Raw genomic sequence first — 27,992 nt, forward strand, 5'->3', positions numbered from 1 at the left:
CGGGAGCGGCCGGGGCGCTGCAGCGGGGCCAGAACGGCTCCCCGTGGGGACGGGGTAGGAACGGGTGCTGCTCCGGCGCCGCCGCCCCCGCCTCGGTGCCCGGCCGAGCGGGAGGAGCACAGCGGCCCCGCCGGCTGCGGCTGTGGCTGCTTGCGGGGCTCCGTCGGGGGCGGGCACATGCGTACAAGCAGCTCATCCAGGCAAACACCCCTCACATCTTAAATGAGCTTCATTTAACAGCAGCCGCTCCAGTCGGGCTGGGAGCTGGCGGGCTGCGCTCCGAGCGCCGCGCGGGGAGCCCCCCGGGGCCGGCCAGCCTCGACGGAGCCCGCCGCGCCCCGCTCTCGATGGGACTGAGCGCGGCGGCGGCTCCGCGCGCGGGCGGCGCAGGCTGAGCGCGCCCCGCGGGGGCGCCGGGCATGGCCGCGGGCGGGCGGGGGCCGAGCCGGAGCCGCGGGCACAGCGCCCTCGCGGGGGGCACCGCCGCGGCCATGGAGCGCCGCTGATCGCCGCCGCCGCCGGAGACAATGGCCCTGCACAAACTCTGCTCGGTGCTGGAAGGTAGGAGCCGCGGGCGGCGCGGCGCCGTGCCGGAGCGGGGACCGCGGTACCCCCGGCGGCGCTGCCCCTTCGGCTGCCCCGCGCTGCCCTCGGCGCCCTCCGTGCGCGGAGGAAACTTCGGAGCGAGCGCGGGGGCTGCGCAGGGGCGGCCGCCGCGCTGCTGCCGGCGCTGCTCTTGCCGGGCACTGCCGGCGCTCCGCGCTGCCCATCGCAGCTCTTCTCCCCATCGCACCCCCCACGGCCCCGCTCCCTGCCCGGCGGCCGCCGCTCTCCGCCCCGCGCGGGTCCCAGCGCTGCGGCGCGGGCTCGGCGCTGCGGTGCTGCCGGGGGCCCGCACCCATCCCGGGCTGCCCCCGGTCCCGCTGCCGCGGGCGAGCGGCGGAGACCCCTCGGCACCTCGGGCTTCGGGGGTCCGAGCGGCTGGGACACCTCGGTACCCCGGGTTTGGGAGATCCCACCTCAGGGACGCCTCGGGTTCGGGGGGTCCCAGCCTGCACAAACGTGGGTCACGGTGGCAGCGACTCTACCCCAGTGACCTGTATATTCCCGAGACACACCGGCAATATCCTACGCTCGTCTTTCCACAGTAAAAATACTCTTTGCTTTCGGGACTCTCCTAACGAACTGCTCAACACTGTTCAGCTTATCACACTTGTTATCGGGAGCCAGGTCTGTTTTCAGTAAGGTTTTTTTAAAATCAGTCACCCGAGCTATGAGCTACACCCTGACCTGCTAACCTGTGCTTTTCTTCTTGAGGCTTTTAAATCTTGTTTCTAACTTATTTCTGTTTAGAGGTAAACAAGTGAGCAAGGCTCCTCATCCCAACATTTCTTTGTCTGCGCTATTATTTATACAGCTCGGCAATGGGCGAGGGGTTTCTGTTAGAAAAGAAATCTTCATGTGGCACTTAACCTTGTGCCTCAAAAGATTATTTCTATCATTCTGTATCTCCTTGAGCAAGAGCAGACTTGAAGGGGATTCCAGTCTGGGTTGTTTTTATTATTATTATTATTTTAAATTATTCTATTAGGAGATGATAGTGTGACTGCATGCATTATTGAAGCCAACAAGGCATTACTGCAGAGTGGAGAACAGTTTTGTGTATACATTGATGTATTCCCACGGTATAAAAGTTGTAGAGAAGTCTGTTTTAAATCCAGAATGTTTCCATGGGCCATAAAATCCCATGTTCCTGGCATGATGGACTTTATGTCCTTAGAGTTTTAAAAATATTTTTCATTTATTAACATCAAAACTGAGAGACAGAACATGCTTGTTCTCAATAAATGTCTGTCTCTCTATATTGTTAACCATCCACCGAGTTTACACAACTTAGGAACATATGGTTTGCATGGGGAAGACAAGGCATTTAGATTCTTTTTCCTACTGCCTCTTTTAAGTAACATATTTAAATATCATAAGCCACAAAAAAAACCAGCCATAAAATACAGCTGTTGTACCTACTACTTAAATACTTTATACAAATGCAGATTTTAATTACATTTCAGAAATACAAGATTGCTGCAAAATTGACTGTACAGGTTTTCCACTGAACAGACATGTATTTTTTTATAATCACACTGGTGTCCGGGTAAAAAGTCCCTCTACAGGAAGTTTTTTGTATTATTCATAATCCATAAATTGCACAAAGCCATTAGTCAATAAGCTGTTAGTATTCACAACGCATCCCTTGCCATGACTACAGAAACAACCTATCATTACTTAGCATCATCCACTCCCTTTTACCTCTGCTTCACTAGAAGTCATTACATAGTCCCATTATTACACCTAATCAGGAACAAAAAAGTATATTCCTGTAGATAGATGTATAGATTTAGTTCCAGAAGGAAACTGCTGGGGATAAAATTCAAAGTAACTGCCCATACTTTACAAATTGCATCTTAAATTCTACATGGAAGCCCTACCTACAGTGGCAGTAATCTTTTTTTTCTCCATGCAAATATCTTCATGTGCAGAACTGGGGGAGTTCTGCTAAACCACATACAAAGTGCCATGAAGCTCAGTGTATCATGAGAAGTCATATTTTATTTAATACTTCTTAGAAACAGTTCAGTCTTCTGTTGTTGACATGGAATGCATGTATACATTTCTGTCATCCACAGAGATTCTGTTTTGTGGCTGTGTTACCTCAGGGCAGAAAAGAGCCCATCATACTTTGTGGCAGTTGGAATTTCATATATTAAGCTTGTTCAGAACTATTCTTCTGTTCTTCCTCAGCTATCAATATTAAGGGCTATTTAAATAATGTAATTCTTTGTTTCTGTCCATAGTGTTCAGCAAAACTTTGTAAAAAGTGTCACCCTGAGTGCCATCATCCTGCTTGGATTCTTTGCTCTGCTCCAGCTCTCCCAGGCAGCAGTGCTGAGTGGCAGTGCTGCTGGAGCACGACAGCCCTGAGATTTCAGTGGCTGCAGCTTTTGCTCAAGTGGAGCCCAGCCAATGCCCACCTGCTTTCTCAGTGGGCTCTGTAACCTCTTGGAGGCCAGGAGCTTGCTGCATTTGGGCTGTTGGAAGACAAAGCCTTTGCCTCCTGCCTTCAGTTCTCAATGACATCTTAAACATGCTAGAATTGTTCCCTGAGCCTGGCACAGCTTGCAAAATGCAACTGCTCTACAACAATAAAGCACCATAACACTACACTTCATGAGAGAGAAAAGCAGCTGCTTTCATCATAAAGCCATGCCCCTGTTAGGCTTAGGAAGTAAATATACCTATCTTGAATTTCATTTTACCTAGTATTCCCCCAAAATGTGTTTGATAACAGCTTGTTCCAATGCTTCAAATATGCTCCCTCTATCATTTCCATTTGCTGTTATTTGCTTTAAAAAATTGTACAAGCTGTCAGTTAAATCCTTCCTCTACATTAGTTTTGATCTATTTCAGTTAATATATTGGATTAATTTAAAAAGCCAAAGAGAGAATTCTGTAGCTTCTGACCCAGTAATTCAACAAGCAGCCAGGGCTAGAACAAAATGCTGCTACATTCCCAACTGTCCAGTGGACTACAGAATTATTTCCAGCTCCATCAGGTTGCAAGAATGAGGACTGCTATGATTTAACTTCCTGCCATTCTGCTCAGGCTCCTCATTTGCATTTTGGCATGATTTTAGCTGTTAATTTCTCACAAACAAGTAGTGTTAGAAAGTAATGCTTCCTTCCACACAACAGCTAGAAATTATGGCTGCCTGTTTCCAGAACCAAAAGGTGTAGTAATACCACAAAAAGCTGAAAACAAGCAGAAAAAAAAGGTAGTTCAGAAATCTCCTAATAGTTTCATGATTTGTTCATTGAAGCCAAAAGCAAAATACACTGTAGAAGCTACAGTGACTCTAATAAAGGCAGTTTTAGGTTAAGTCAGAATACTGTTTTTTACTTAATAAACAGTATCTACTTTCCATCTTTTCTGCTGCACTGAAAAAAAAGGTGAAGCCTCAAACTGCTTGCAGTGCTAAGCAGTTCAGCAGGAGTAACTCAAGTAACTGCAGAACAGGATTTGAAAAGCTGCAGTGTTAAAAACAAGGCAAGTATTTGGTGGTGTGTATTATGCCCTGCTCTTGATACTCATACAAGCTGTATATTCAAAATGCACCACCCTGCAGCAGAACTTCAAATACATTAACTCCCTCTTTTTCCTAAGACATTGTTGACTGTGACTGCTAAAATTTTTACAGAACAAGTTGGTTACAATTGATATTAATAGCAAATTTCAGTGTGTAAATCAGGTATATGGCTGTAGCCAGAGTATAGAATAAGACTGGATTGAAGCTAAAGGAGCTACTAAATTATGTATCCCTATCTAATGAAAAAGTTAAGATTTTCAGCATCTTCCTTAAGGTTTAATTCACAGGGAGAGATTAGACACAAAAATTACCCCTGAAGTAAAACTTTATAAGCTATTCATCATTTATGAACCTGTCAGAAAGTCACAATTCACTGCAGAAATGAAGAGAGCTGCTAATTGCACATACTGTAGTATGTGGAGTTTACATACAAAACAAACCCAGCAGTAGGAGTATTACCTATCTGGACTAAAGCAAAATTTTAGTGTCTTGGATTCATGTTTGGGTTCTCACACTGCAAACAAGCTTGCTGCTTGTCTGCCTTGTACATTCCAGTTTGTTTTTTTAATTAATGAAGCACTTAAAGTCTAGGACAACTAAAACAGCTTGCTACCTTTAAACAGCTTGCTGCCTATGTCAACATATGACTGGCAACTGCCACCTCAAATACTGCAAGGTACAGGGTTGGGGAGTGTAAATTTTACAACAAATATCAGCAGGTAGCTTTTAATGAAAAAAAATTCCATATTTCTTTTAGATTATCTTTATGCTCCTCTCAGTTTTTTATTATTACAAAGCAAACCCCACTATGTAGCAGGAAAGGATGGCCAATATGTTAAGAAATCATTTCACAAGCCTCCTTCTTTATCATATGGTAAAACTGATGAACACAAAGTTAAGTCCCTTAGTGAGAAGCTGGAAAAGAAAAAAATTGTAGTCTGTACATAAATTGTTGCCAGATGTGACAGAAGATAGCAGAAAAGAACTTCAAATATTAGTTTCATAATAGACATTCCAGAAAAGATTTTCACTGAAAAATATAGTATATTCCTAATAAATAAGAGAAGATAAACAAGTCTGGTATAATCTGATTGATTTTTAAGTCTAAAGTATCACTATCCAGTTTCTCTAGGAATAAGTTATTTCTGGGAAAAAATGTATTCAGAATAGTCATGTGCAGCAGGATTAGCTCTGTCAGCTAGAGGGAAATCATCTGAACTTGGAAGTCAGTGTACATACTTTAATAAGGTTTTTGAAACCCCTCATCAACATGGTTTGCACATGCAGTCTTCTCATCAGTCTCTTGCTGCACACAGCTTGAAGATGAAAAAAAAGGGTCTTCCATATAAAAAAGAAAGTTTCTATTTTAAAAATGAAAGCTATCATTCTTCTGGCAGAAGTTTTGCTGGCAGACAGACCCAGGGATGGATTATAAGTAACAGGATGTGGAGCAACTGGTAAAATGAAGCAGCCCATAGCTTCTTATACATTTCTAATGGAGGACAGGATCAGAAATGTTAAATGTTTTGAGCAAACCTAGAGGGGACTCTGTCACAGATCCATCCAAGCATGAATTGTTCTGGAGATGATTTTTATCAAAGGGATGTGGGAGAACTGCACTTACTTTCTGAATCAGTTAACCTGGTTTCTCTGCAGAGATAGAGTCCCAATTTGTTTCTTTGGCAATCTTAAAGAGAGGAATCCCTACTGGAAACAGCTGGAGTGAGATGAAACTGTTATATCTGAGAATAGACCTGAGTGCATTCAGATATCCTGCTGGCAGCTAATGGCTAACAAGATTTGGATCTCAGAAGCACCAGAGTCACTGTTAATAGCTGGTGAAGCCCACTTCTGCTATCAGGCTTTTGTGAGAAGGATTAAAAATGTGTTGGCAGCTCCACTAGCATGCTCTGAGTAAGACTTAAACAAGCTAAAATATGTCTTGCCTGATGTACACCTTCATCTCTGCACTTTATTCTGTGGCAATCCTGCTGCATGTTCCAATATGAGGAAACCACTGGAGCTGTTAATAGGATAAGTTGTAGGCAGCCACCTTAACTGCTCTTTGATACTCATTCTGCCTATCTGCAGATGTTCTGTTGAGACCACAATAGATGAAGGAATGTATACAGACTATGAGCTATAAAAATGTTTGGGATTCAAAAACTGCTGTGTTTTATCCTCAGTAACAGAATTGTTAGCCTTAAATACAGTAGCAACACATGCAATCCAGTATTCCTTTTGTCAATTAACAAACGTAGCTAATGCTAGGAAGAAAGAAAAAAATCTCATTCCTTGAAATTTAGTGTGTGTGTTTCTGAGCTAAAAATGGCTTGAATCTGAAAGCAGTTAATAAGCTTTGTGAAAGAAAAGGAGGTGACCATCCACATAGAATTACATGAAATCCAGAGTGTCTGGACACTTTACATGTCTGTCTAAATTGCACAAGTTCTTTCCAAGACCACCCACCAGTCAATCACTCACTTTGAATTTGTGCAGCTACTAATGCTTGATCAGAGTCCTTAAAAGCAACCAAAACATGTAATAAATTTTGTCCAGAGAACAGGATAGAATATAATAATCATGAATGTCCCCAGCACATTAGTAGCTAATATTAAGGTTTAAACACATGAGTAAAAAAATTATATAAAACCTGAAATACTGTGATGAGTGGTTGCTGAAAGTAACGCTAATTTTAGCACAGAGGGCAAATGAGGAGTTAGGTTTAAGAAGAATACACAGAAAAGGAACCATTCCCATAAGGCAAAACAGAGTATATAATTAAGATCAAGCATTTGTTACTCTAGGCTGTAACTGCCAGAAAGAAGCAGGCATCCTGGCAAGATTTTCCAACATGCATGACCTGTGTGTTGCCAATTACCATCTATCTGGACTGTGTGTGTACAAGGTGCTGCCTAATCCAAGGAGCAGAGATCCAATGAATCCTGCTTTAAGCAAAGTCTGTCATCTTTATCCCTAGGATTCTGGCTACCACTGTACTAAGAATGTGTAATACTCTAAATGATTAAGTCTTTATTTTAAAAAATGGTGGAATGTTCATTCTGTTTCTCAGTTGTGCCTGAGTGCACCCCAGTTTGATATTCAGCTTGCCCTGCATGCATAGATCCCCCATTGTCATCACTGAAGACAGACACTGCTCTCAGATCCACACAGCAAATCAAGTCTCTTGTCTGTCTGTGAAGATCCCTAGAGCATGCAGAAAGAGCAGGGGAAAGACATATCATAGGGAGCTGAGAGCTGTACTGTATCCCATGAAATCTGAAGAATGTATTTTGCCAGAAAGTACAAGCATATGTCAGATTTGCAGCCTAAAGCACTTGTTTTTCTAAGCAACATGCTGATTTCTCAGTATTGAGTTGAGCACCCATTTACTGCAAAACTAACTATATTATTCTCATTTTTAAAGAGAAGTAGGAGCCACACATTTGTGAACCTCTCTATATATACTCCAATGCAGAAAATGCCTTCTTTTTTCTTTTTTAGCTTAGATTTATTTTTAAAAAATTAAGAAACAAAGAACATCTTGACTTCTGCAAACAATGCGGGCTTTATTACACCAGTTCAGGGCCTTCTTTTATATTGTTCCATAATCCTACCTCAACAACAGTATAGTAAGAACTTGCATTGTTTAGTGTCTTCACTCTTTAAAATTTATACAGCTGTCTGCAGGCTATGTGATCTAAAATATTTCATGCAAAGAAGTGAAGAAAATGAAAAATTCGTTCTTTTAAAAACAGAGACAGAAGCTTGCTGCTTTTTCTGTATTCATAGTTCATGCTCACACAGGTAAAAACTATCAGAGCTTTAAATAGTAGTACAAAAGTGTGCACCATAATTCATGAAATACAAGTCTGTAGCAAATACCAGACTCATGAATAAAAGAAGCTCCTCAATCTCTGCCTCAGTGTCTGTGGTGCTGTTGCAGGGTACAGATCATGAAGTAGAAGCTCACAGAAGCACTAACTTCTGTTATATTTGTCACCTAGGTATCTCTAAGTTCATAAGGTCAGTGTCCCATACTCAGGATCCTCTGGTGGAATTCTCACCATACTCCTCCAGTAAAAACAAAAGACTCACCTCTCTCCTTGAATCCCTTTGATACTCAATGCAATCCTGCACCACATGTGCAGTTACTTCAGCAGACCATGTTCAAGTGACATTTCTACTCACTGCTTGTGCTTCCTGTACCATAATAGACTATGGAGCTAAGCCTAGACTCACCTTCCATCTGCACTGAAGAACAGTCACGTCAGAGAGATCTGTAAGAGAATTTAAAAGTGGAAAAAAGGAGCAGAGGAATACTCTGTCCCTTGTAAATATTGGTGCATAATGACTATTTGAATTGCAGTTTATTAGAAATAATAAGATCATTCTTCATCCTTCTGGAAGTGCTACAAGACTCTTAGTGAAAGTGGTTCAGTCTCTCATGTGACTGTGCCCCTACTGCAGTACCAGGACTGTGGTTCAGCACTAGCTTTCTACTGCATCAAATTCCAGGACTTGTCTCTTCTCTAGATATCTTCCTTTTTATGGATTTGTACTCTCCAAATTAGTCTTTGAGATTTGAAATTATTTTTCCAGGAAATAGTATGAATTTAGGACACCAGGAGATTGCTTTGTTGTATTTAAAATGCACACAAAAATGGGTTAATGGAAAAAGTCTGAAAGGTCTAAAAATATAGTGACTGATTTTTTTTTTCTTTTCATCCTGAATATTGATAGACCTTGTTCTCAGCCCCTAAATGCCTGTTTGCTTTCCCACATTATACTGTGTCATGCCAATGCACTCAGTTTAAGGCAACATTACCTCAGGCAGTCCACCCTAGTACTCAGGAAGAACAGGTAAGTCCTCTCCACCTTTTTGCCAGCATGGCAAAATGTCACACTGATAAGGACAGCACACATCCAGACCATTAGCCAGAGACACCTCTTCTCTTTATCATACTGTCACCCAGGATAAAAGTAGTGCCAAAGGAAGACCCTGGAAGGTTTGCTCCTGGCCTACTATGAATACATCTTGTTGGGATTATGAGAAGGATGGGCATTGCCAGGGAAGGGCAAAAAAGAGGTGGAAGAGATTAAAACTGAAGAGGATAAAAAGGGCAGGGAACAAAGAGAAGGTGGCCTATACTATTCCCACTAATCCATATAACATGACAAAAGAAAGACAGTAAGACAAATATTTAACCCCATCTTCTTGCAGTTGCCTGCATATCCATGCTGCTCTGCAAGGAATAGGCACTGTTTGTTTGCATTTGCACACATGCAGGCGCTGGACTATTTATAGAAACAGCACAGCTCTAGTGAAAGCCAATCAGGCTTTCTGAAGTCCTTTTAGGGGGGTTGTTTCTGTATCCACATCAGCAAGAAGGGAAATCAATGGTTAGTGTAACAGAACATCTATTCTTGCGTTGTTTCCATCAGTACAATCACTGAAAGAAATGTAGATGCATACTGAATTTTTTTTTAAAAGTGTATAGTAACAGTGGCAGACATAGTAAAGAGCTGTACTAAATAAAAACCAAAGCAAACCAACAAACCCTCAATTTTTCACTGTTACTTGAAAGTGACTATTTGCATTCATTTTGTTAGTCACATGTTAATTCCACTCATTTCTCTGTATGTTTGCTTTAAGAAAAAAGTCAAAGCTTGTTTTGAACTTTGAGAAGCAGCCTAAGTTACACAGAGCTTGCTCTGTCCTTGCAGAACAGAGGATGGGCATAGCATATCTTTAAGAAAGGTGAATTCAGTAGAACACACTGGCATACGATTTACACAGGACTGAGGAAACTGCCTTTAACAATAAAAGCCAACTTTGAACTGTTGCACCAAAACCAGTGTAGAAAAGGAAAAAAAAAAAAAAAAAAGAAGAAGAAGAAGAAAAGAGATTGACAACTTTATAACCAGTGTCAGGATACTATATTAAGGACAAGTCATCTCAGGAGTGCAAATGCATTGTAAGATCTTGCAACTCATAAACACAGATTTTTCAGTGTACAGTTTAAATAGAGAAGCTGCAAAAATAAATAATTTTGAAAAAACATAATCTATGTAAGAAATAATAAAAACTAAAACCAGCTGAAATCTAGTATCAATCATATATTAATAAAGATGGGGTATTTGTTTATTTGCTTTAAAGATTAGTGAACATGCATAACTGAATACCAATAATGGGTGCTAGATACTTCTTCTGAAGGAGGAATTTTCAGTCTAGGGTGAGTCAGTAATGATTAGCAGCATCTGCTTTATATTTGGATAATGACAGATAGTATATTTTTAAGTATATTAATATTAATGAAAATGCAGGATTATTGCGAAGATTGAAATTGAAAAACTACTTAAATCTTCACCTACTCTAACATCATCCATCCCTAAAAATCAAATAAGCTTCTAAGAACATAGCACTTGTTTGCAAGACCCATATGGTATTTTAGAAAACACCCACAGTTATGAACCTGACTTACACAGGAAAAAACAGTTGTTGGTGAAGAAAGTTTCAGAATGAAACACAGTCTACTTCAATATGGGTAGAGAGAAGAAAGGGCAGCAGAAATGTACATAATAAAACGTAAATGGTAGATGGACTCTTTCAGGAGCAGACTTTGATTCCTTTTATCTTTCCCCAAGATAATATATCCATGTCAGTGTTAGAGGAGCATCTGGATGAACTGAGTCAAGATCACTGTGGTTCACAGTCAGTGCATGCTCCCTCTGGAACTCTAAAGGGCTCAAAGTCCAACAGCAACACAGGGAAAACCACAAATGCAAAAAATGCCATTTCAACTGAGCCACTAAAATGCCTGAGCAACAAGGCAGGAAGGCTTGGGAAATAAAGGGAAAATAAAAATAATTTTTTGAATATGACAGTAAAATTTCTGCTGAAATCCCTTTTTGCCCTGCAGTGCTAAGGCTGTGCCTGCCTGACAAGTAGATTAAAAACATGGGAAGGGCCATACCAGGTCATATCAAAGGTCCATCTTGCTTGGTATCTTCTTTTTCAGAGATATAAAAGCAGAGCGAGTATAAAAGTAGAGCAAATTATATTTGCTCCAAATACATCCCAGACTTCCAACAATTTATGGCTTAAGGGGTTTCTGAAACAGATTTTTCTACCTCAAGGATGTGTTAGGAATTATATGTATTTAAAAGAAAAAAAAAGAAAAATCTTTGTATAATTTGAACACGCCACCTGCTCGCTTTGTCTGACACCCCCTGGTTCTCTAGTAGAAGAGACAAGTAGCAGTTGCTCAGTTCTCAATCTCATTGATACTTGTGCTTTTGTAACTTGGATCCTATCTCCCCTCAGCTGCCCTCTGTCCAGGGCAGTCCAGGCCTGCTCAGCTGCTTCTGTAAGAGGTGTTTCCAGAATTCCTGAGATACTCCAGATGGAAGCAAAAGAAAGATTTGAAGACTGGCGTATTAATTTCCTCTATTTTATTCTCTTTTCCCCTCCTGGTAATCCCAACCAATTTGAAGTGACAAGGTTGACAAAGCATTTTAGGAAATTCTGAACACGAAGTCTGCTTTAAAATTGCTGATGGAATGTGGGATATGGAATTTTTCATATGTACTGTTCATATGAATGTTTCTTGGGTGCAGGGAATGTGTAAATGTAAGGGAAAAGCCAAAAGTATAACAGCCAGGAAGGAAGGAAAGAAAGAGGGAGGCTCTCCCCCTCCAGAGCTTGGCATCTGCCCATTTTTACTCTCCATTATTTGCAGAAATCACTGGTATTGTGTGGCAGCATCACAACAACCAGTCTTGCAAGGACAAAACTGTGAAATTTATGGAGGGGTTAAGACCATGCAGTGTCCAGATTAATTTCTTGGAAGCTGGAGATGTCTTCTGCACACATTATGCAAATAGAATCTTAGGATAAATATGATTCATTGTAGTACTGAAACATCATGTATCAGGATATAAAAGTTTTTTAGACAACATGTAAACTCTAGAAAATATTCTTATAAGTCCCCTCAAACAATGAATTGCTGTTCTCATACACACTTTCTTGAGGAGCCTGGAAGAAGGAGCAGCAGTACATATAGACTGCACTGGTTTCATAAGTTGGAATTTTAAAGAAAACATAAATTAATTACATATTTTTGTATGTTCTGAGTTGTTTTGTTTAGTGATGCCAGGATTTGCATGAACTGGGACTGCAGAAAATGGTCAATAACTTTGAAGAATTACTGATGTTTTTCTGTCCAATTTCTCTCATCAGTGTTGCTTGTAACAATCCTGGTAGTGGAAGGCATTGCTGTTGCACAGAAGACACAAGGTACAATTTTAGTTTGATGATTTTCTCTCAAAAAATTGAGCAGTTTTAAAACTTTTAATACAGCAATATAAGTGAAAATATATGTTTACATTCAGATATTAATAGCTCTTGAATTACCAATGTGAATTGCAGTATTTTTCATTTTCTCCCAAATGAACAAAGCCATGCAGTCACAAACAACATGGAAGTTTTACTTTCCCAGGTGAAGTTTTGCAGTTTTAGATGTTAGAGGTGGGACAGAAACCACCACGGAAATTCATGTTTTCTGTATCTGACAGCAAGCTTTTCAAATAGTCCACCCACAAACACTTTTGAAGCCTGCTGAGCAGGGAAGGAGTCAATTTCACAAACATTATTTTTTCATATGTGGGATTACCCACACTTAAGAGAGAAGAATTCCTTGAACTGCCACCTACAGAATTTCCTTGAAAAAATTCTGCAGGAGAGAGAGTTTTCACCCCCATAAATCAAAAAGCTGTCAAGATACCAATGAAAGGTGATGTAATTTATTTGAGGCATCTAAGACCTGTACCAGCATGGATGTTCTCTCACAGGTCACAAAATTAAAATGAAAACTGTGTAAATATAAGTAACACTGTGAGAGTACCCTGTGAGATTTAGGAAATATCTAGCAGAAAATACATATCCTATGTCTTACTCTCTCCAGTGCTGCTGATATCAAGAAGGGACAAAGGTACTTAGGAATGTCAGAGATCATACTATTCCCAACCTCTTCCCCATGGATAAGGAAATCTGTACCAAGCTCCTGTGAATGATCCAGCATGAAGAATTACCTTACTAAACTGCATAATCTCAATCACAGAGCACATTTCCCTGTACATCTAGAAGGGGAGCTTTGTTCCTAAATGAGACCCTTACCTACAAGGGTAATCAACCTATGGCTAGGAATTTTATTAACTACCATTGCTGTAATTAGTCTATTTGCATACAAACATTCTGTATTCCAACAAATTACTGTAAATAGATATCCCACCTTAGCATATTCTGGAATCAGGGTCCAATTCAGTGAGAGCTGACAAATATTTCTGATTATATTTACATAGGAGTGGAGATGACATTACCCATAAAACAATGGTATTGGCAGCCACTGTGATTATGTCACTTAGAAAGAAGAGTATCAAAAACCTGAACTGGGTTGGGTAAAAAAAGAAAAAAAATTTGCTCTTTCTCCTTTACAAGGATCTCTGGATATATTTGATATTCAAAAACTGTGATTTCTTTAGGATATACCCCCCCACACAAAATTAAGCATAAGATTTTCTTAGATAGATATTCATGAGTGCCTTACAAGAAGGCTTTCAACCAAAATAAAAACCAAAATAAATTACTTTCTTCTTTATAGGCTATGTATCATGGCAGAGTTTTACTTTATCAAATCTGCATGCTTGCAGAAAAAACTTATTTAATCTCTTTTTTTTTTTTTCTTTGTTAAGGTGGGCAAAATATTGGAGTGAATCGCATTCCTCCCACCCAGTGTGACAACTGGGTCCGCACCAGTAATGGAGGACATTTTGCTTCACCAAACTACCCAAACATGTACCCACCCAATCAAGAGTGTGTCTATATCTTAGAAGGTACATGCTGTATTTCTGTTTTGTTATGCTGTAATCTTACTGTTAAATGGAAAATCTTCAACTGTTGTAACTGTCATCTTATACTGCTATAAAGTATTGCATGGCTGTAATGGTAATATAATGAATTCTGCAGTCATTTACTTGAACAAGAAAGCTAAATTTTGTCTCCCAAGTAATAACAACAAATTAATATGAAATGCAAACATTAAGAAATTAACTAGGCAGAATGTGACATATCCTCACAGCCAGGAAAAGGAGCAGCATATCTACTGTAATCTATGAAGGTATGGACTTAGAAAGATAAAAATTGTAGCTTGTTACCTTAATATCACTGATAATAGATTGCAAAAGACAAAGGTATTTCATACCATGCTGCATTGCTCTATCTCACCAGCAGAAAACCTTTATGCTGTCCTTCATTAATAAAAAGATATATCTGGCTGCCATAGCACTGTACTAAAAATATAGAGATTTGTTAGCACTGCTGAGGTCACTATTAAAATAATGTGATGAGGACAAAAAAAATGTCATTAACTAGAATAAAACCATATTCCAATGAGAATATCTTAAATAAAGGCTGCAAGACTTGAGACACTGCAATTATTTTTCCTCTTATTAGAATGCACCCAAAACCCACTGAAGTCAGCTAAAAATATTAGTCAGCCTAATCATCAGATTCATATCAATTAATTGAAATATTTCAAGTAATGAGGTTTGGTGAGTTTTTATTTGTATAGCACAGTAGTGGCCTCCTTTTTGCTTGTTGCCATGCACATCTTGGTTTTGCACCTTGGCTGCCCAGGAGTGCCCCAGGGAGCAGCCAGCCTGTCCTGCAGCAGGGCTGGGGCACAGGAGCAGCTTCCAGCTCTCCTCAATCCTTCCTCAGAAACGCTGTGGGTACCTGAGCGGGGCCAAGGCCCTCCAGAATTTCTAGCCAAGGTCTGCTCCTTGGTGCAGCCACTGGCAGCATTCCCAGCACTCCAAATGCGTGTAGCTGGTGGGTGAGGCAGGTGTGGCAGGAGCACGTCCTTGGGGCAGTCAGGAAAAGCAGGCAGTGTGATTGCTCAGCTCTCACTCCAGATCCCAGCCAGCGTCCACAACTTCACATAGTGCAGCCCACGCCAAGAGCCAGGAACACTAAAGCCATTCACACAGCAGAGTCTTGGGATCCAAACCACGGATGTGACAGTCAGGGTTTAGGGCTCTCATCCCAGTCCTGATGTTAGGCTGCCACAGGCTCACACTCACCAACATCTGTAGCCACCTGCATATTATTGACATGTATGAAGCACTTACACTTTCTGAATATTCTAATAAAAGATGTCTTCTGGGAAAGGATCTACAAATTTGGATGTTTGAGAAATAGTGAGTAGTTCTTCCTATCTTTCTCTTTTCCATTCTTTTCTGCATAGTTCAGTGTTTTGTCCTTTTTTATGTATTTTGCTTTCACAGAACAATTGTTTAAATTTGTATCTTAATGTTTAACTTTGTTTGCATACCTTGGCATATCTGTTCATATCTGTTATATATGCTGCATTAAGTTAATGTGAATTCTGAATTTGCAACAATTAAGATCAGCAAAAGTATCTTTCAGAAAATAATCCTTAAAATTTTTGTAGCAGACTGCAGATGTGTTTTAAGAAGTTTCCAGTTTCCTTATCTTGCTGTTTTAGAGGCCTGTCTCTTCATTACTTCATGTCTTTGTGTTTTTTATCAAGATCTTCATTTAATCTTTTGCTCAATTTTTTCTTTTATGTCTAGCTGCTCCACGACAAAGAATTGAGTTGACCTTTGATGAACCCTATTACATAGAACCCTCATTTGAATGTCGGTTTGATCACCTGGAGGTTCGGGATGGACCTTTCGGGTTCTCCCCTCTCATTAATCGTTACTGTGGTCTGAAAAGTCCTGCACTAATTAGATCAACAGGGAGATTTATGTGGATCAAGTTTATTTCTGATGAGGAGCTGGAAGGAAAGGGATTTCAAGCAAAGTACTCATTTATACCAGGTAAAGATGTCTAAAATTCTGACTGAGTTAATGACTGTCTGCTCCCATTGAACTCTGTGGGTGTGTTTGTCCTCTCAGCCTAGAGCTTCATTTCAACATGAGCACTTAGAGAGGCACAGTGACAATGTGATAGCCACAGTCTCAGTCCTGCTAAGCCTACAGGGCACATGGCTAAAAACACTTGGGGAATCTTGACTGAAGGAAATTACAGGTCTGTAGTTTGCTAGTGAGGAAGACAGATGAGCTTGTTTATGCTGAAGTCTTCAGCAGCACCCCTTTTTATTTCTCTGCTCATACCAGTTTCACCAGTGGTAGGAAAGGAAAGACAAATTATGCAAAGAGCTTTTTTTTTTTTCACCAGCCTCTCTTCTAGGAGTGTAAGGCACTGGACAACAACACCTGAAGCAACTTTAAAATAGCACTCCAGCCAATGCAAAACATTTTAAATCTCCATTTTGAAAACCCAGAGCAAGTGTCTGCACAGTCTAAGCATGAGCTCTCAGTGTAACTGGATTCCCTCAACTCTTGGGCTCAGATAACAAAGCTGCTCTTTGCTCAAAGTGCTGTGTAGTTCACAGGTGCCAAGAGGAGGACAATGTGCTGACAGTGCCTTTAGACAAACAAAAATTACATCTGCTCTGTGGAGCTACTTAAACCTGGCAGGGCATCCTTCTTACATGAAAATTTGACCTGTTGTCCTTGTGCAGTGCTTGACTATTGTACTTCATAGATACTACACGTGTAGTTATCAGCATTTTATTGTCCTTCGGGACAAAAGGCAATATACAAGTGTCAGCTCTACTACTTCAATAAATGTATACACAAACATAACTTCTTAATGTTATCTGTACCCCTAGAGCATGTGAAAACACAATTCATGATTATATATTACTGTTAGGGATTTAAACTTGGAAACTTCAGATTAACATGGTGACCAGACCATTGGGAATTGCACGATAAAATGTTTTCACAGGGACAGTATTTATGCATTTTATTATGTCCATTTCCAAAGCCATTTCATCAACATTGCTTTCAAAACTAGATTACCATAGTTGCAGGCTGGAACTTTAAATATATATTTAAACTGTATATTATTTTCACAACAGATTGGAACAACTGAAGGACTGATATTTTTCTTTTCCTTCCTCTTCATTTATATGAAGCGTGATAAAATATTTTGTGATTGCAAAAACGAAAGGGAGCATATGCACATTCTCCTGCTTCATAAAAATATCAGCTTACAAAGGAGGTTGAAAACCTTGCAGAATTTTGCATATAGCGATCATAGATTTTCACTATAGGTAATTGAAAAAAGGAAGGCAAAGAAGGCATGTTCTGAACTGTGTTGAGTCTTAATGCTCAGGACTGAGGCATTCTAGGGGAAGTGATAAACTTCCTATACAGAAAAAATAATGTATAGGATCACAGAAAGAGCCAGACTCTGGACCTTCATTTGGAAAATAACTTTGTACCAAACAAATGTGCACTTCTGCATTAACTAGTGCTTTTTTGCAGGGAACAACATTTCACAAACCATGCCTAGAAATGTTCTGCGTGACCTAATACAAGAGACACAGATAACCCAGGGAAAAGTACCTTTAGGATTGAAACAGCCTTCTTCATGTACTTTTTTAAGAGCAGTTACCAATTTCTAAGTGTTTATATATTCTGCTAAGCTCAGTTCAAATAGTTCAGAGCTACATAGACAGAAGTCTGAAAAAAGAAATCTAAATAAGCTTTTTGCGCAGAGAAAGATCCCCTGTACTCTTGTGAAGCTCTAGCAGTTTCAGTGAAAACTGACATAGTTAAATTCAGAATATAATGTAGGAACAAAATACTGAGTAGTAATTTTTGGTGTTATGCTAGAAATCTGAACTGTCAGGATAGAATTACCTTTTTCAGATAAGGTCAATCTTTGTGGAATAATGTTCTCATCTGAGAAAACTTTGTCTCTATATGCTCCAACTGATTCAGTAAACTTTCTGGCAATTTTTTTGTGACATAATAAAAAATTGATATAATCTGGACATAATACTAAAGCTTGAAGTGATTCTCAAGTACTGATAGCCCTTGTGATTCATGACTTTTTCTATTACAGATCCTGACTTCACTTACCTCGGAGGTATTTTAAATCCCATCCCAGGTATAGTATTACAATAACAATTTCTTTATACATGAAATTTTAAATTAATGTCATATTGCATTTGACAGCAAGGTCTATCTTCTCCCTAGACTGCCAATTTGAGCTTTCAGGAGCTGATGGAATAGTACGTTCCAGTCAAGTAGAACAAGAAGGAAAAACAAAACCAGGACAAGCAATTGACTGTATCTGGACAATTAAAGCCACTCCAAATGCTAAGGTGGGTTTTGTTCATATAATTCAGTATATAATGGGTTTCCATGACAGTAGCAACAGGTAATGGTCACCAACCATGATTTGCATAATGTTGTACTTCACTGAAATTAGTCCTGTAGCAGTGGCTTAGGAAATCTAGAGAGAGAATAGTTTCTGAAATTAAATTTATACAACTTTGTAGTGCTGGCTGCCTGTTTTTGGAAGTTTCAAATACCAAATAACTGTGAGAACTGTTTAAGTAATAGTTTTCAGGGACACTTAGCTTGGTCCCTGGTTTTATTGGAAGACTGCAGGCAAAAATGCTGGCTGACACCTTCAGTAATTTCCAGTAAATCTCACTGCCAAAACTTAATATTTTGCCTCCAGTGGTTCTATTGGAGAATTTGGTTCAAAGTCAACAGAACCTGTGCCTGCTGCTCCCATGTAATTCACAATCCAGCATCTTAGAACCCACTTTAATCAGCAGTTGAGCTAAGTGGAAAGGCTTTACCTTGTTAGCGAACAGCAGGATAAAATCCTATTCACAGCCCCAAAATGCAACAGTTAAAACCTGAATCATATTCATTTCACAATCATATTTGTTAAATATGTTGCACAGAAGAGCACATACTTTTCTCCATATAGCATATGAAAAACTATTTTGAAGCAGTAGCTGCCAAGATGACAAACCTTCCCTCTGCCTTCTCACACTCCTAACAGTTAACTAACCAGCCCTGTTAACCACCTTGCAAGTGCATTCTAAAACAGTAACCAAAAAGATGATAGTGAGAGGACCAGACAGGAAAGAAATTACAAGTCCATTAATATATTTGAGCCTTTGAGGAAGTGAGTCAATTCCCAAGAGCCCTATACTAGTCTAAGTAATAGACGCAGTTCTTCCAGAAACAATAACAAACCCATTTTCTCTCTACATTGTCACTGGAGTGCACCAGGTCTTGTGCTTAAGTATTTTAATAAATTATTAAATGTTGCCAGAAGGCAGAGTTATAGCTGGGTGAGTCCTGGAATTAGATCATCATCCTAAATTATTGATTTAAAACATTACAGAAAAATAATTCTTAGTATTCTGACAGTGGTTTCTCAAGCTTCAATTCAGGCAGAATTATGATGATAAAATCCATTAGATCTGATACATTGCAGTCTCTTGAGAAAAATAAGCATAGACATTTTTAATTTCCTCAGTTTGATTTTGTAATAAAAATAAACTTTTAAAAGTGACACAAGTGCAGGAATGAAAGGACTTTTAAAATGTGTATAGCAGACACTTAATAAATTACCTCCAGATTTCATAAAATTACCAGAATAATCAATATAATGTAAGAGTAAGGACCTTTTATACTTGCCTAACACATTAATCCAAAGGAGCTTGTGAAGAGGTGAGCACTTTTAATGGGATTATTCTTTTGTTATCATACAAATAATAGCTCTACTAAAAGTGTGCTAAATTATTTTTAGTTTCCATTGTAATTTTGTAGCAGATATATAAAATCAATCATTAAAAGAAAATACCCTCTCTCAGCCCAAATACTAGCAGCTGCAGCTCACATCCATGTTTTTGAGAAAAGTCATCAGTGGTGAACAGGTTCTCAATTTTCAGAAGAATTTTGAGAATTCCAATACAGCCATTGAAGAGATCCAAAAGCCTTTTGATGTGTTCATGTAATTTTAACTGAATTACTATCTTGCACAAATTTCCTGCTCCAGCAAAATAAATCATTTACTTACTTTTTAAATACCACCTCAATCTTCTAATTTCCTTGCTGCATGTGTTCTAACACATATGCAGCCTTCTCTTGGATTAGATTTCTGCTTCTAGAAGTATTAAGATTAGCTTAAATTAATTAATTCTTCCTACACAGCCAGCTTACTTCTCTCTCGTTTCCATTTTTATTCAAATTACTCCTGACTTCATGGTTTGTGTCTTCCATAACACAGCTATGGTTCAGTAATTAGCTTTCATTCTGAAGCAATAAATTTTAATTTCCTTATTTTACTTCAGAGCTCTTCTGACTAGGCTCCTTCCCCTATATTTTAACATTGTTTTTATGAATTAGAAAGAAAGGAGAACAGTCAAAATACTTTAAAAATTATTTCAGTACATTTATGCATTCCTTATATCTCTTCTAGAGAAACAGACTTCACATTTAGCAAGTTTTCTTGGGGATTTCTTCACCAAGTGTGTTGCTTTGTACTGTTTTTCCAAAGGGAGCAGAAATAAATCAAAGTAAATTCTTAAATAAAGATTGTTTTGGAGAACAGGGAGAAGTGAAACAGGTACCCGAGACAAATTTCAGGTAATACTCCACACGGACATCTAATGAGAAAATCTAATTTTAAAAGTGTTGTGAATTGGGAATTATATTTATGTGTAAGGGAAAAAAACCCATCTTATTCAAGATTTGCTAAGAAAGAAAACTCTCCTCTCTATATTTCATCTCCTAAAGACATGGCTTCCTCTTTTCTAACAGATCTATATGCGATTTCTGGACTATCAAATGGAGCATTCCAACGAATGCAAAAGGAACTTTGTTGCTGTGTACGACGGGAGCAGTTCCATTGAAAACCTGAAGGCCAAGTTCTGCAGCACGGTGGCCAACGATGTGACACTGCAGACGGGCACAGGGGTGGTGAGGATGTGGGCAGATGAAGGCAGCAGACTGAGCAGGTTCAGAATGCTCTTCACTTCCTTTGTGGAACGTGAGTAGATCTAAAAGTGACAATTGTGGATTGGGAGACTTCAAGTATTTTAGGGAAAGTGTCAGCTGTATATTAAACAGCAGGAATGGATACGAAAGGTTGTTTCTATTTCCTTCACATAGTAGTAGATAAATTAGATAATTGCTTTATTACATTTCTAACATGGTTCCTGAAGAAAAGTTTTCCACCATTTTTAAAAGGTGTTATTTTCCATATGAATTCAGCAGTACTGCCCTAGGCTACATCCTTCTCACAAAGAGACATCCTTCCCTACAAATGAGCACAGACTTATTTCAAAAAGACAGCAGTGGGACTGAAGTGTGCCTTCCCACTCACTCCCAGTTCCCCGCCAGATACAGGTGGTTGCAAAAATTGATAACTCCTTTTCCACTAGCTTTTATTTCAATACAATTATTAACATTGGTGAGAGGGTAAGTTATTTCAGCTTTCAATTTAGAAAATGCTATGAACTTTGCAAGGGAAATTATCTATTTAAATTATAAATATTGGAGTGGGTTTTTTGTTGTTGTTCAGTTTGGATTTTTTGGAGGGGTTGTGGGGAATTTTTAATGCAAGAGGTTGAAACACTAAATACTCCTAAAGTTAGATAACTTTCCAAATTTATGAGTTTAAAGCAACTCAAAAGTCACTGGCAAAAGAACATCTGCAAAGGTATGTGATTATTGTTATTTACTTGAGATACTGCCTTTCTTAGATAGGGTTATTAAAAAGTATGTGGCTGAAAAGTGTTTCAAGTATTTTCATATAATCTAGTCATAAGCAATTTTTCTAACTGAAAAAAGTGATTCTGAGCTTATTTTATTTTCAGATTGTTAAGATATCTTTCTCTTCTACCTTGCTAATGATTTGTAATTATATGAAGCCAACCATGAAAACGATCAATATTTCTGGAAAGATTTCCATAAATGAACTAATAGTGAATGACAGTCACCTAACACATACCTAGCACTGCTTGCAGATTTGACTAAGTAATTCAGCTAACAGCAATGTGAAAAATCAATGTACTTGATTCCTGGCTTGATTCAATAGATGAGTAATGCTGGATACAAAGAGCACTGTGAGCATTGCACCACTTTTGGGCAGCTGTTACAAGAATAGTCCAGCTATGTCCTTGAAGTCCTAGGCTGGACAAACTCCCCAAATAACAGACAAAAGGCAAATAAGTCAATTTGTCCCATCTTCATGAACTGTGAACAAAAGCCATGCCCACAAAAACTAAAGGGACTACACAAACATGTAAAATAGAGACTGCTGGCAGATGGAGAAACAACAGCAGAATGCATAATCCAAAAATACAGAACTCAAAAACAATTCACCTGTTCAGGGAAATGAGCAAGGGAATTACATTATGGCATAACTGACAGAATGGGCCTGATCTCAACCTTCTGAAAGAATGATCCTGTTTTAAAGCAGTGTTCTTCAGACTAGATCTACTCTCCAAACAATTACATTCTCAACTCACTTGAGCAAGGAATGGATGTGATAGCTACCGTGACATTTTTAAGCACTGAGATTGCATAGATAGACTGTTCCTGAATATACTCGAACTATGTTCTGTATCCATACTTGCACTGCAATTAAAGCAAGGGCTTGTATGGAACTTCTTGCCAGATTGCCAGGATTAAGCAGAAGCAGCAAATACAAAAGCTTAAAACCAATGAGTGTAGGTTACCTAACTTCAGTGGAGTGAGATAGGGGGAAGATAAAACATATGTAATTTAGGAATGCAAAATCAAAATTAAAGGATTGAATGTTCTTTTTTTCTTAGGCATAACTCCTGTTTTTGCGATTGTGATTTTCAAGCCTAACAGAATGACTAAGGGACAAATGCAGTATTCAGGAGCAGTCATTCCCTCTGCTCTACCCTTTAGGTTTCCTGTTATGTTTCAGAGAATCCAGACTGCTCAAGAACACATTCTTTCTGTGAAATCAAATAGTAGAATGTCTATCACACATCTTTGCTGTTTAGTATATAACTGCCTCTACTAATAATAGGTATTTCCATCATAAAAATGCCACATTACTGAAGCAAAGAGAAAACCAATTTCTTGTCTTGAATTTATAAATAATTTCCTGTGTATATGATACAACACCTTGAAAAGAATTATTACTGCTTTCTGATATATTTTCTCTTATGTCAAGGAGCTGTAACAAATACTCACAAAAACATGGGGCAGACTTCTAGTTAATTTCTTTCTTCAGATTTCTGACTACATATAGATAGATACATAAAAAGCTAAACTTTACTCTCTCAATCCCTGCATTAGCTCTAATAGGAGGATTCAGGAGATTTTGATTCACAAGCAGGAATGACTTAGATGCCTCTAGTTATTGAAATCTCTCGCAATTTCTGAAACAGTCCTCCACAAGCTAAAATCTGATTTGCCTTAAGATATTAATGGGCTCTAAAATGCAGATGTTCAGGGACTGCTTCACAACATCTACACAGCAGATGCTCCACAGAACAAATACATAAGTGATAGTGAGCATGTGATTTTTAAGTATTAAGTTTTTAAAGACACATACTAAAAGCTTCTTCCATTATCTGTGTCTTGTGACTGTCTAGCCCTATGGAGCAAGAATTGGTTTTGTAGCATTGATAGTATGCTGAAAGCAATCACATGAAGGGAGAGAAAAGCATCAGATAGTGATGTGCAAGAGAAGCAATTGTATTTGAAACAGAGAGGAAGAATGCATGTTAAAACCCCCAGATATAGGAACTTAATAGTTTTATTGCAAGGCATCAATTACTGAAAATTCTGAATGTTTTCTTTCTCTTCTCTCCTGCAGCTCCCTGCACAGGCAACACTTACTTCTGCCATAGCAACATGTGCATCAATAATTCTTTAGTCTGCAATGGCATTCAGAACTGTGCATACCCTTGGGATGAGAATCACTGCAGAGGTGAATATAGTGCAAACCACAGCCTTTATGAGCTAGGCTGGTCAGGTTGCCTTTCAAGAAAGTCATGAAATGTCTTTTTCCTGGAAATATGCTGAAGACAGCTATTCTACTTATCTCAGGAAGGTGTTCCAAATTTTTTATTTTAACTCAGGACACATGTAAGCATCCTGAATATTGATCTTACTGCTTTTAACCAAATTTCTTCCTCTTCAACATATATTCTGTATTTTAAAAGGATATCAGCTTGTTAAGAACTAGAATTTGGTATTTTTGAGGCTGCGTCCTATCAATTTCTAAACTTTAACAAAGGAAGGATTGTAGGGATGGGTTATACTTTTTAGAGATAAAAATAAAGAGCTGAAAAAACACAGAAAAGATCTCAAGCACAAAAAGCCTCTCTCAGAGTTGAAATAGAAGCAACAATTCTCAAAGATAATTTTAAAACATTAGTTTAGAGTTGTAAATCATAGGTTACTTCAGGATAAATCCAACTGCTCTGTATGGTGTGAGAAAGGATGGGAGGAAGGAGGAATTGTTAGGGAGTATGAAATAAACACTTAAGGAATACAGACATGTGTAAATTGCTGCTTTTAGAACATGGGTTGGGAGTATTATTTCAAGCATCACAGCTACAGTAAAGACTTGTTTCAGTATCAGGCTTTGTAGGAAAAATTCTTGTAATTTGAAGAAATTGTTATTCAGTTAAAGCACAGACATTCTCCTATGCTTCAAGAACAGCTCAGTTGTCAAAGTTAGAACAAAACCAGTCTAAGGTCAACAATTTTTCTTGTTAAAGTAAACAATATAAAAAAAACTCTTGAACTTGTTTGCTTAGGGTTTTTTGACAAATATAATGGCATCAATAGATCTGAACTCCAGAACAAAACTCCAGAAGATTTAAATATGTATTCTATTTCAAAGAGAAACCAACCCTGCAGAAAGGTCAGAACCCTCTCTATAGAAAGTCTTGAAAGAAAATTTCTTATCAATGCACAAATCTTGCTTGCATTTTTTAAGTAAATAAGCATTAAAAAAGCCTACTTGTCAATTTCATTTTGGATAAACAAAAAAAATTCACACCATTAATAGATATTCTAATGTAAGGCATATTGTGGAAGTTTTCCAGTCAACAAAACTGGTCCATAACTTCCAAGTTTTCAATGTAAAACTAAACTTACTCTGAGCAATCCTTACCTTTGATCATATTCAACATTCCCTCTTAAGTTTAATTTCTAGATCTCTTTCCCATCTTTACCAAGTGCTTTCTAGACTCTCCTCCAAAATCCACACTTCACTCATGTACTGCAGTATTTTAAAAAGTAATTCCATAAAAGCTGTGTCTTTCCCAATATTTGTAAATTGCTATATGTGGTGCTGAACAACCCATCATGTTTTATGTTGAATGCACTCTAAATTCTGCTGTAATACTTGCACAGCAGAAATTAAGAGACAGCTGAAGACTAGATCCACATTGCTGGCTAAGGGAGACTGGTGCAACCAAATCAGCAGTTCTTAGCCTTAAAAAGAGAGCTGCTCACAATAGTGCTCAGTTCTTGCAGGCACCCAGAGTTCTCATTTAGTCCATATCAATAGCTGCATAAATCTGAGCATATTGTGACCTACTTATGCCTAAGCCCTGTAACACAAAAATTGATAGAGAAGTGAGTTGTGTGCAATTTATTTTAAGAGACTGGAGAAGACACCACCTTTTGCAAAACACCTTTTTGATTAAAATATCTGCCAAGAATTAAGAAACCTAGATGCAGACAAGAGAAGTACCATAGCAGTGAAATTCATACCTCTCACCATGGATGGCACCACTATGATCTAAGATAGGCAGGACAAAGGGGAGATATCCTCCTTCACTTCAAAGGTAAAAAGTAGCTCAAAGGAAACTCCAAGCTTTGAAGCAGAAATGTAATTTCTTATTAGCCAACTCCTTTTCTCTGCTTAGTATAATGATTGTTTCAAATAACACATGATGTTGTATAGCTCTCCCCATGCACTGTGTGTGGTATTTAGGTACATAACACATATTCAGATGCCATTAACCAGATATCTGAAAATGTTATGCAAGATTTAGGCTACTACATTTTCTTCTTCATAGTCTTAAATGCTTTTCTCCCACTAGCCAATGTTGCAGTGTAGAAAGCTCTCAGTCCCTCAGGACAAGAACAGAAGTTCAACTGGAAAACTTTAATCTTCAAATAGGAATTTTAAATATGGAAAACCATCTTGTTCTGATGCTGCCATCTTGTGTGTTTTCACATGAAGTACCAGCCAAAATTGCCAGATGATTTGGGTTGGTTAGTGTATCTCCCCCTTCACCTTTTCTTTTTTTGACTAATTTCATCATTGAACTCTTAGAACTGGAATAGAGCTTTGTTTAAGCTCTCTGTGATGAATTAGGTATACCAGACTTACACAATAGACATAGCCATTACATTTCCAAGAGGTGTAAAAACAAGCATTACAGTCATTCTTATTTCTGACAATCTTTTGCTTTTAAAGAAGAACTAGACAATTTAAAATCTACATTTTCTTCTACTGACATAATTGAGAATGTTACCAGCAGGACCAAACCATGGTAAGAGAAACATCATCTGTAGCTGGATTTAACCTATTTAAGGTTAATTTAAGCCTATTTAGCTCATGGATTTAGGAATATAGACCATCAGTAAAGGTTCAGGATGGAAGGCACATCCCAGCTGAGTCACCAAGCACTGGTTCACAGAGTTGCATCTGCCACCGAATTATCAAATTACCAAATTATCATATGGTAGCCACTAATGACTGGGAATTAGACAAATCCCATTGACATACAGGTCTAGTCTCCAGTCCCATTAAGTAATTTTATCACTTGCATGGCAATCACAATACAGTTTTGCTTTGTTTAAATAAATTATCAAAATTTTAGAAACTAATAAGTCTTGACATAATAATTTCTTCTCTGCAGAAAAGAAAAAAACTGGATTGTTTGAACAAATCACCAAAACCCATGGGACAATCATTGGCATCACAACAGGGATAGTTTTAGTTCTTCTCATCATTTCAATTCTAGTGCAAGTAAAGCAACCTCGCAAAAAGGTTATGGCTTGCAAGACTGCCTTCAATAAAACTGGTTTCCAGGAAGTTTTTGATCCTCCTCACTATGAACTGTTCTCACTGAGGGACAAAGAAATTTCTGCAGATTTGGCAGATTTATCAGAGGAACTTGAAAACTATCAGAAACTGCGCCGCCCTTCAACAGCTTCCAGATGCATTCACGACCACCACTGTGGCACCCAGGCCTCCAATATCAAACAGAGCAGGACCAACCTGAGCTCCATGGAACTGCCCTTCCGCAATGACTTTGCGCAGCCCCAGCCCATGAAAACATTTAACAGCACGTTCAAGAAAAGCACTTACACTTTCAAGCAAGCTCACGACTGCCCTGAGCAAGTGATAGAAGATAGGGTGATGGAGGAGATTCCATGTGAAATTTATGTCAGAGGAAGGGAAGATACAGCACAAGGTTCATTATCTATTGACTTTTAACTTCCTGCTGAAGGTGGTATCAGTGTACATACAAAATGCTCATGTACAATGACAGTGTATATATTAAAAGTGTACCATACTCAGCGTGTGAGATGCACACACTTTTAGCTTATACATTTCAAAAAACAAAACCAGTCTTCATAATTAATTCTTACTGGAAAAGTGGTGGATTTCCTCCAATCTTCCCAAGCTACCTATCTAGTGGAGGAGTAAGACTTTGCATGGAAATTATAAGATAGGATGTTGGAAGAAAACACCCTACAACTACTAATCATTGAACACTGAAAGCAATGACTACTATTCTCTTCTTCATACAATTTTCTCTTCTTTAGGTGTCTGCTTTTCAAGACAATTTTAATACCTCACTTGCATAAATAAAAGTAGTTAAGTGCACCATGTGTATGTCAACATAGGTGTCTTATTGTATTTGT

At 38.7% G+C, this 27,992-nt stretch overlaps 1 protein-coding gene and 1 long non-coding RNA gene across 2 annotated transcripts in view; one reads left to right on the forward strand and one right to left on the reverse strand.

The window, feature by feature from the left end:
• LOC306806794 overlaps positions 1-27,992 on the reverse strand; it is an 80,991-nt gene that overhangs the window by 21,993 nt on the left and 31,006 nt on the right. The window lies entirely within an intron of this gene.
• NETO2 (neuropilin and tolloid like 2) lies at positions 70-27,957 on the forward strand. The gene is made up of 9 exons (XM_079315848.1): positions 70-561; positions 12,385-12,441; positions 13,896-14,036; positions 15,798-16,046; positions 18,145-18,189; positions 18,279-18,406; positions 20,871-21,099; positions 23,911-24,024; positions 26,981-27,957. Exons 1-9 carry the CDS (start codon positions 528-530, stop codon positions 27,559-27,561), a joined length of 1,578 nt encoding a protein of 525 aa, XP_079171974.1. The 5' UTR covers positions 70-527; the 3' UTR covers positions 27,562-27,957.

The sequence above is a fragment of the Erithacus rubecula genome (genome assembly GCF_903797595.1).
Source record: "Erithacus rubecula genome assembly, chromosome: 12".
NCBI lineage: Eukaryota > Metazoa > Chordata > Aves > Passeriformes > Muscicapidae > Erithacus > Erithacus rubecula.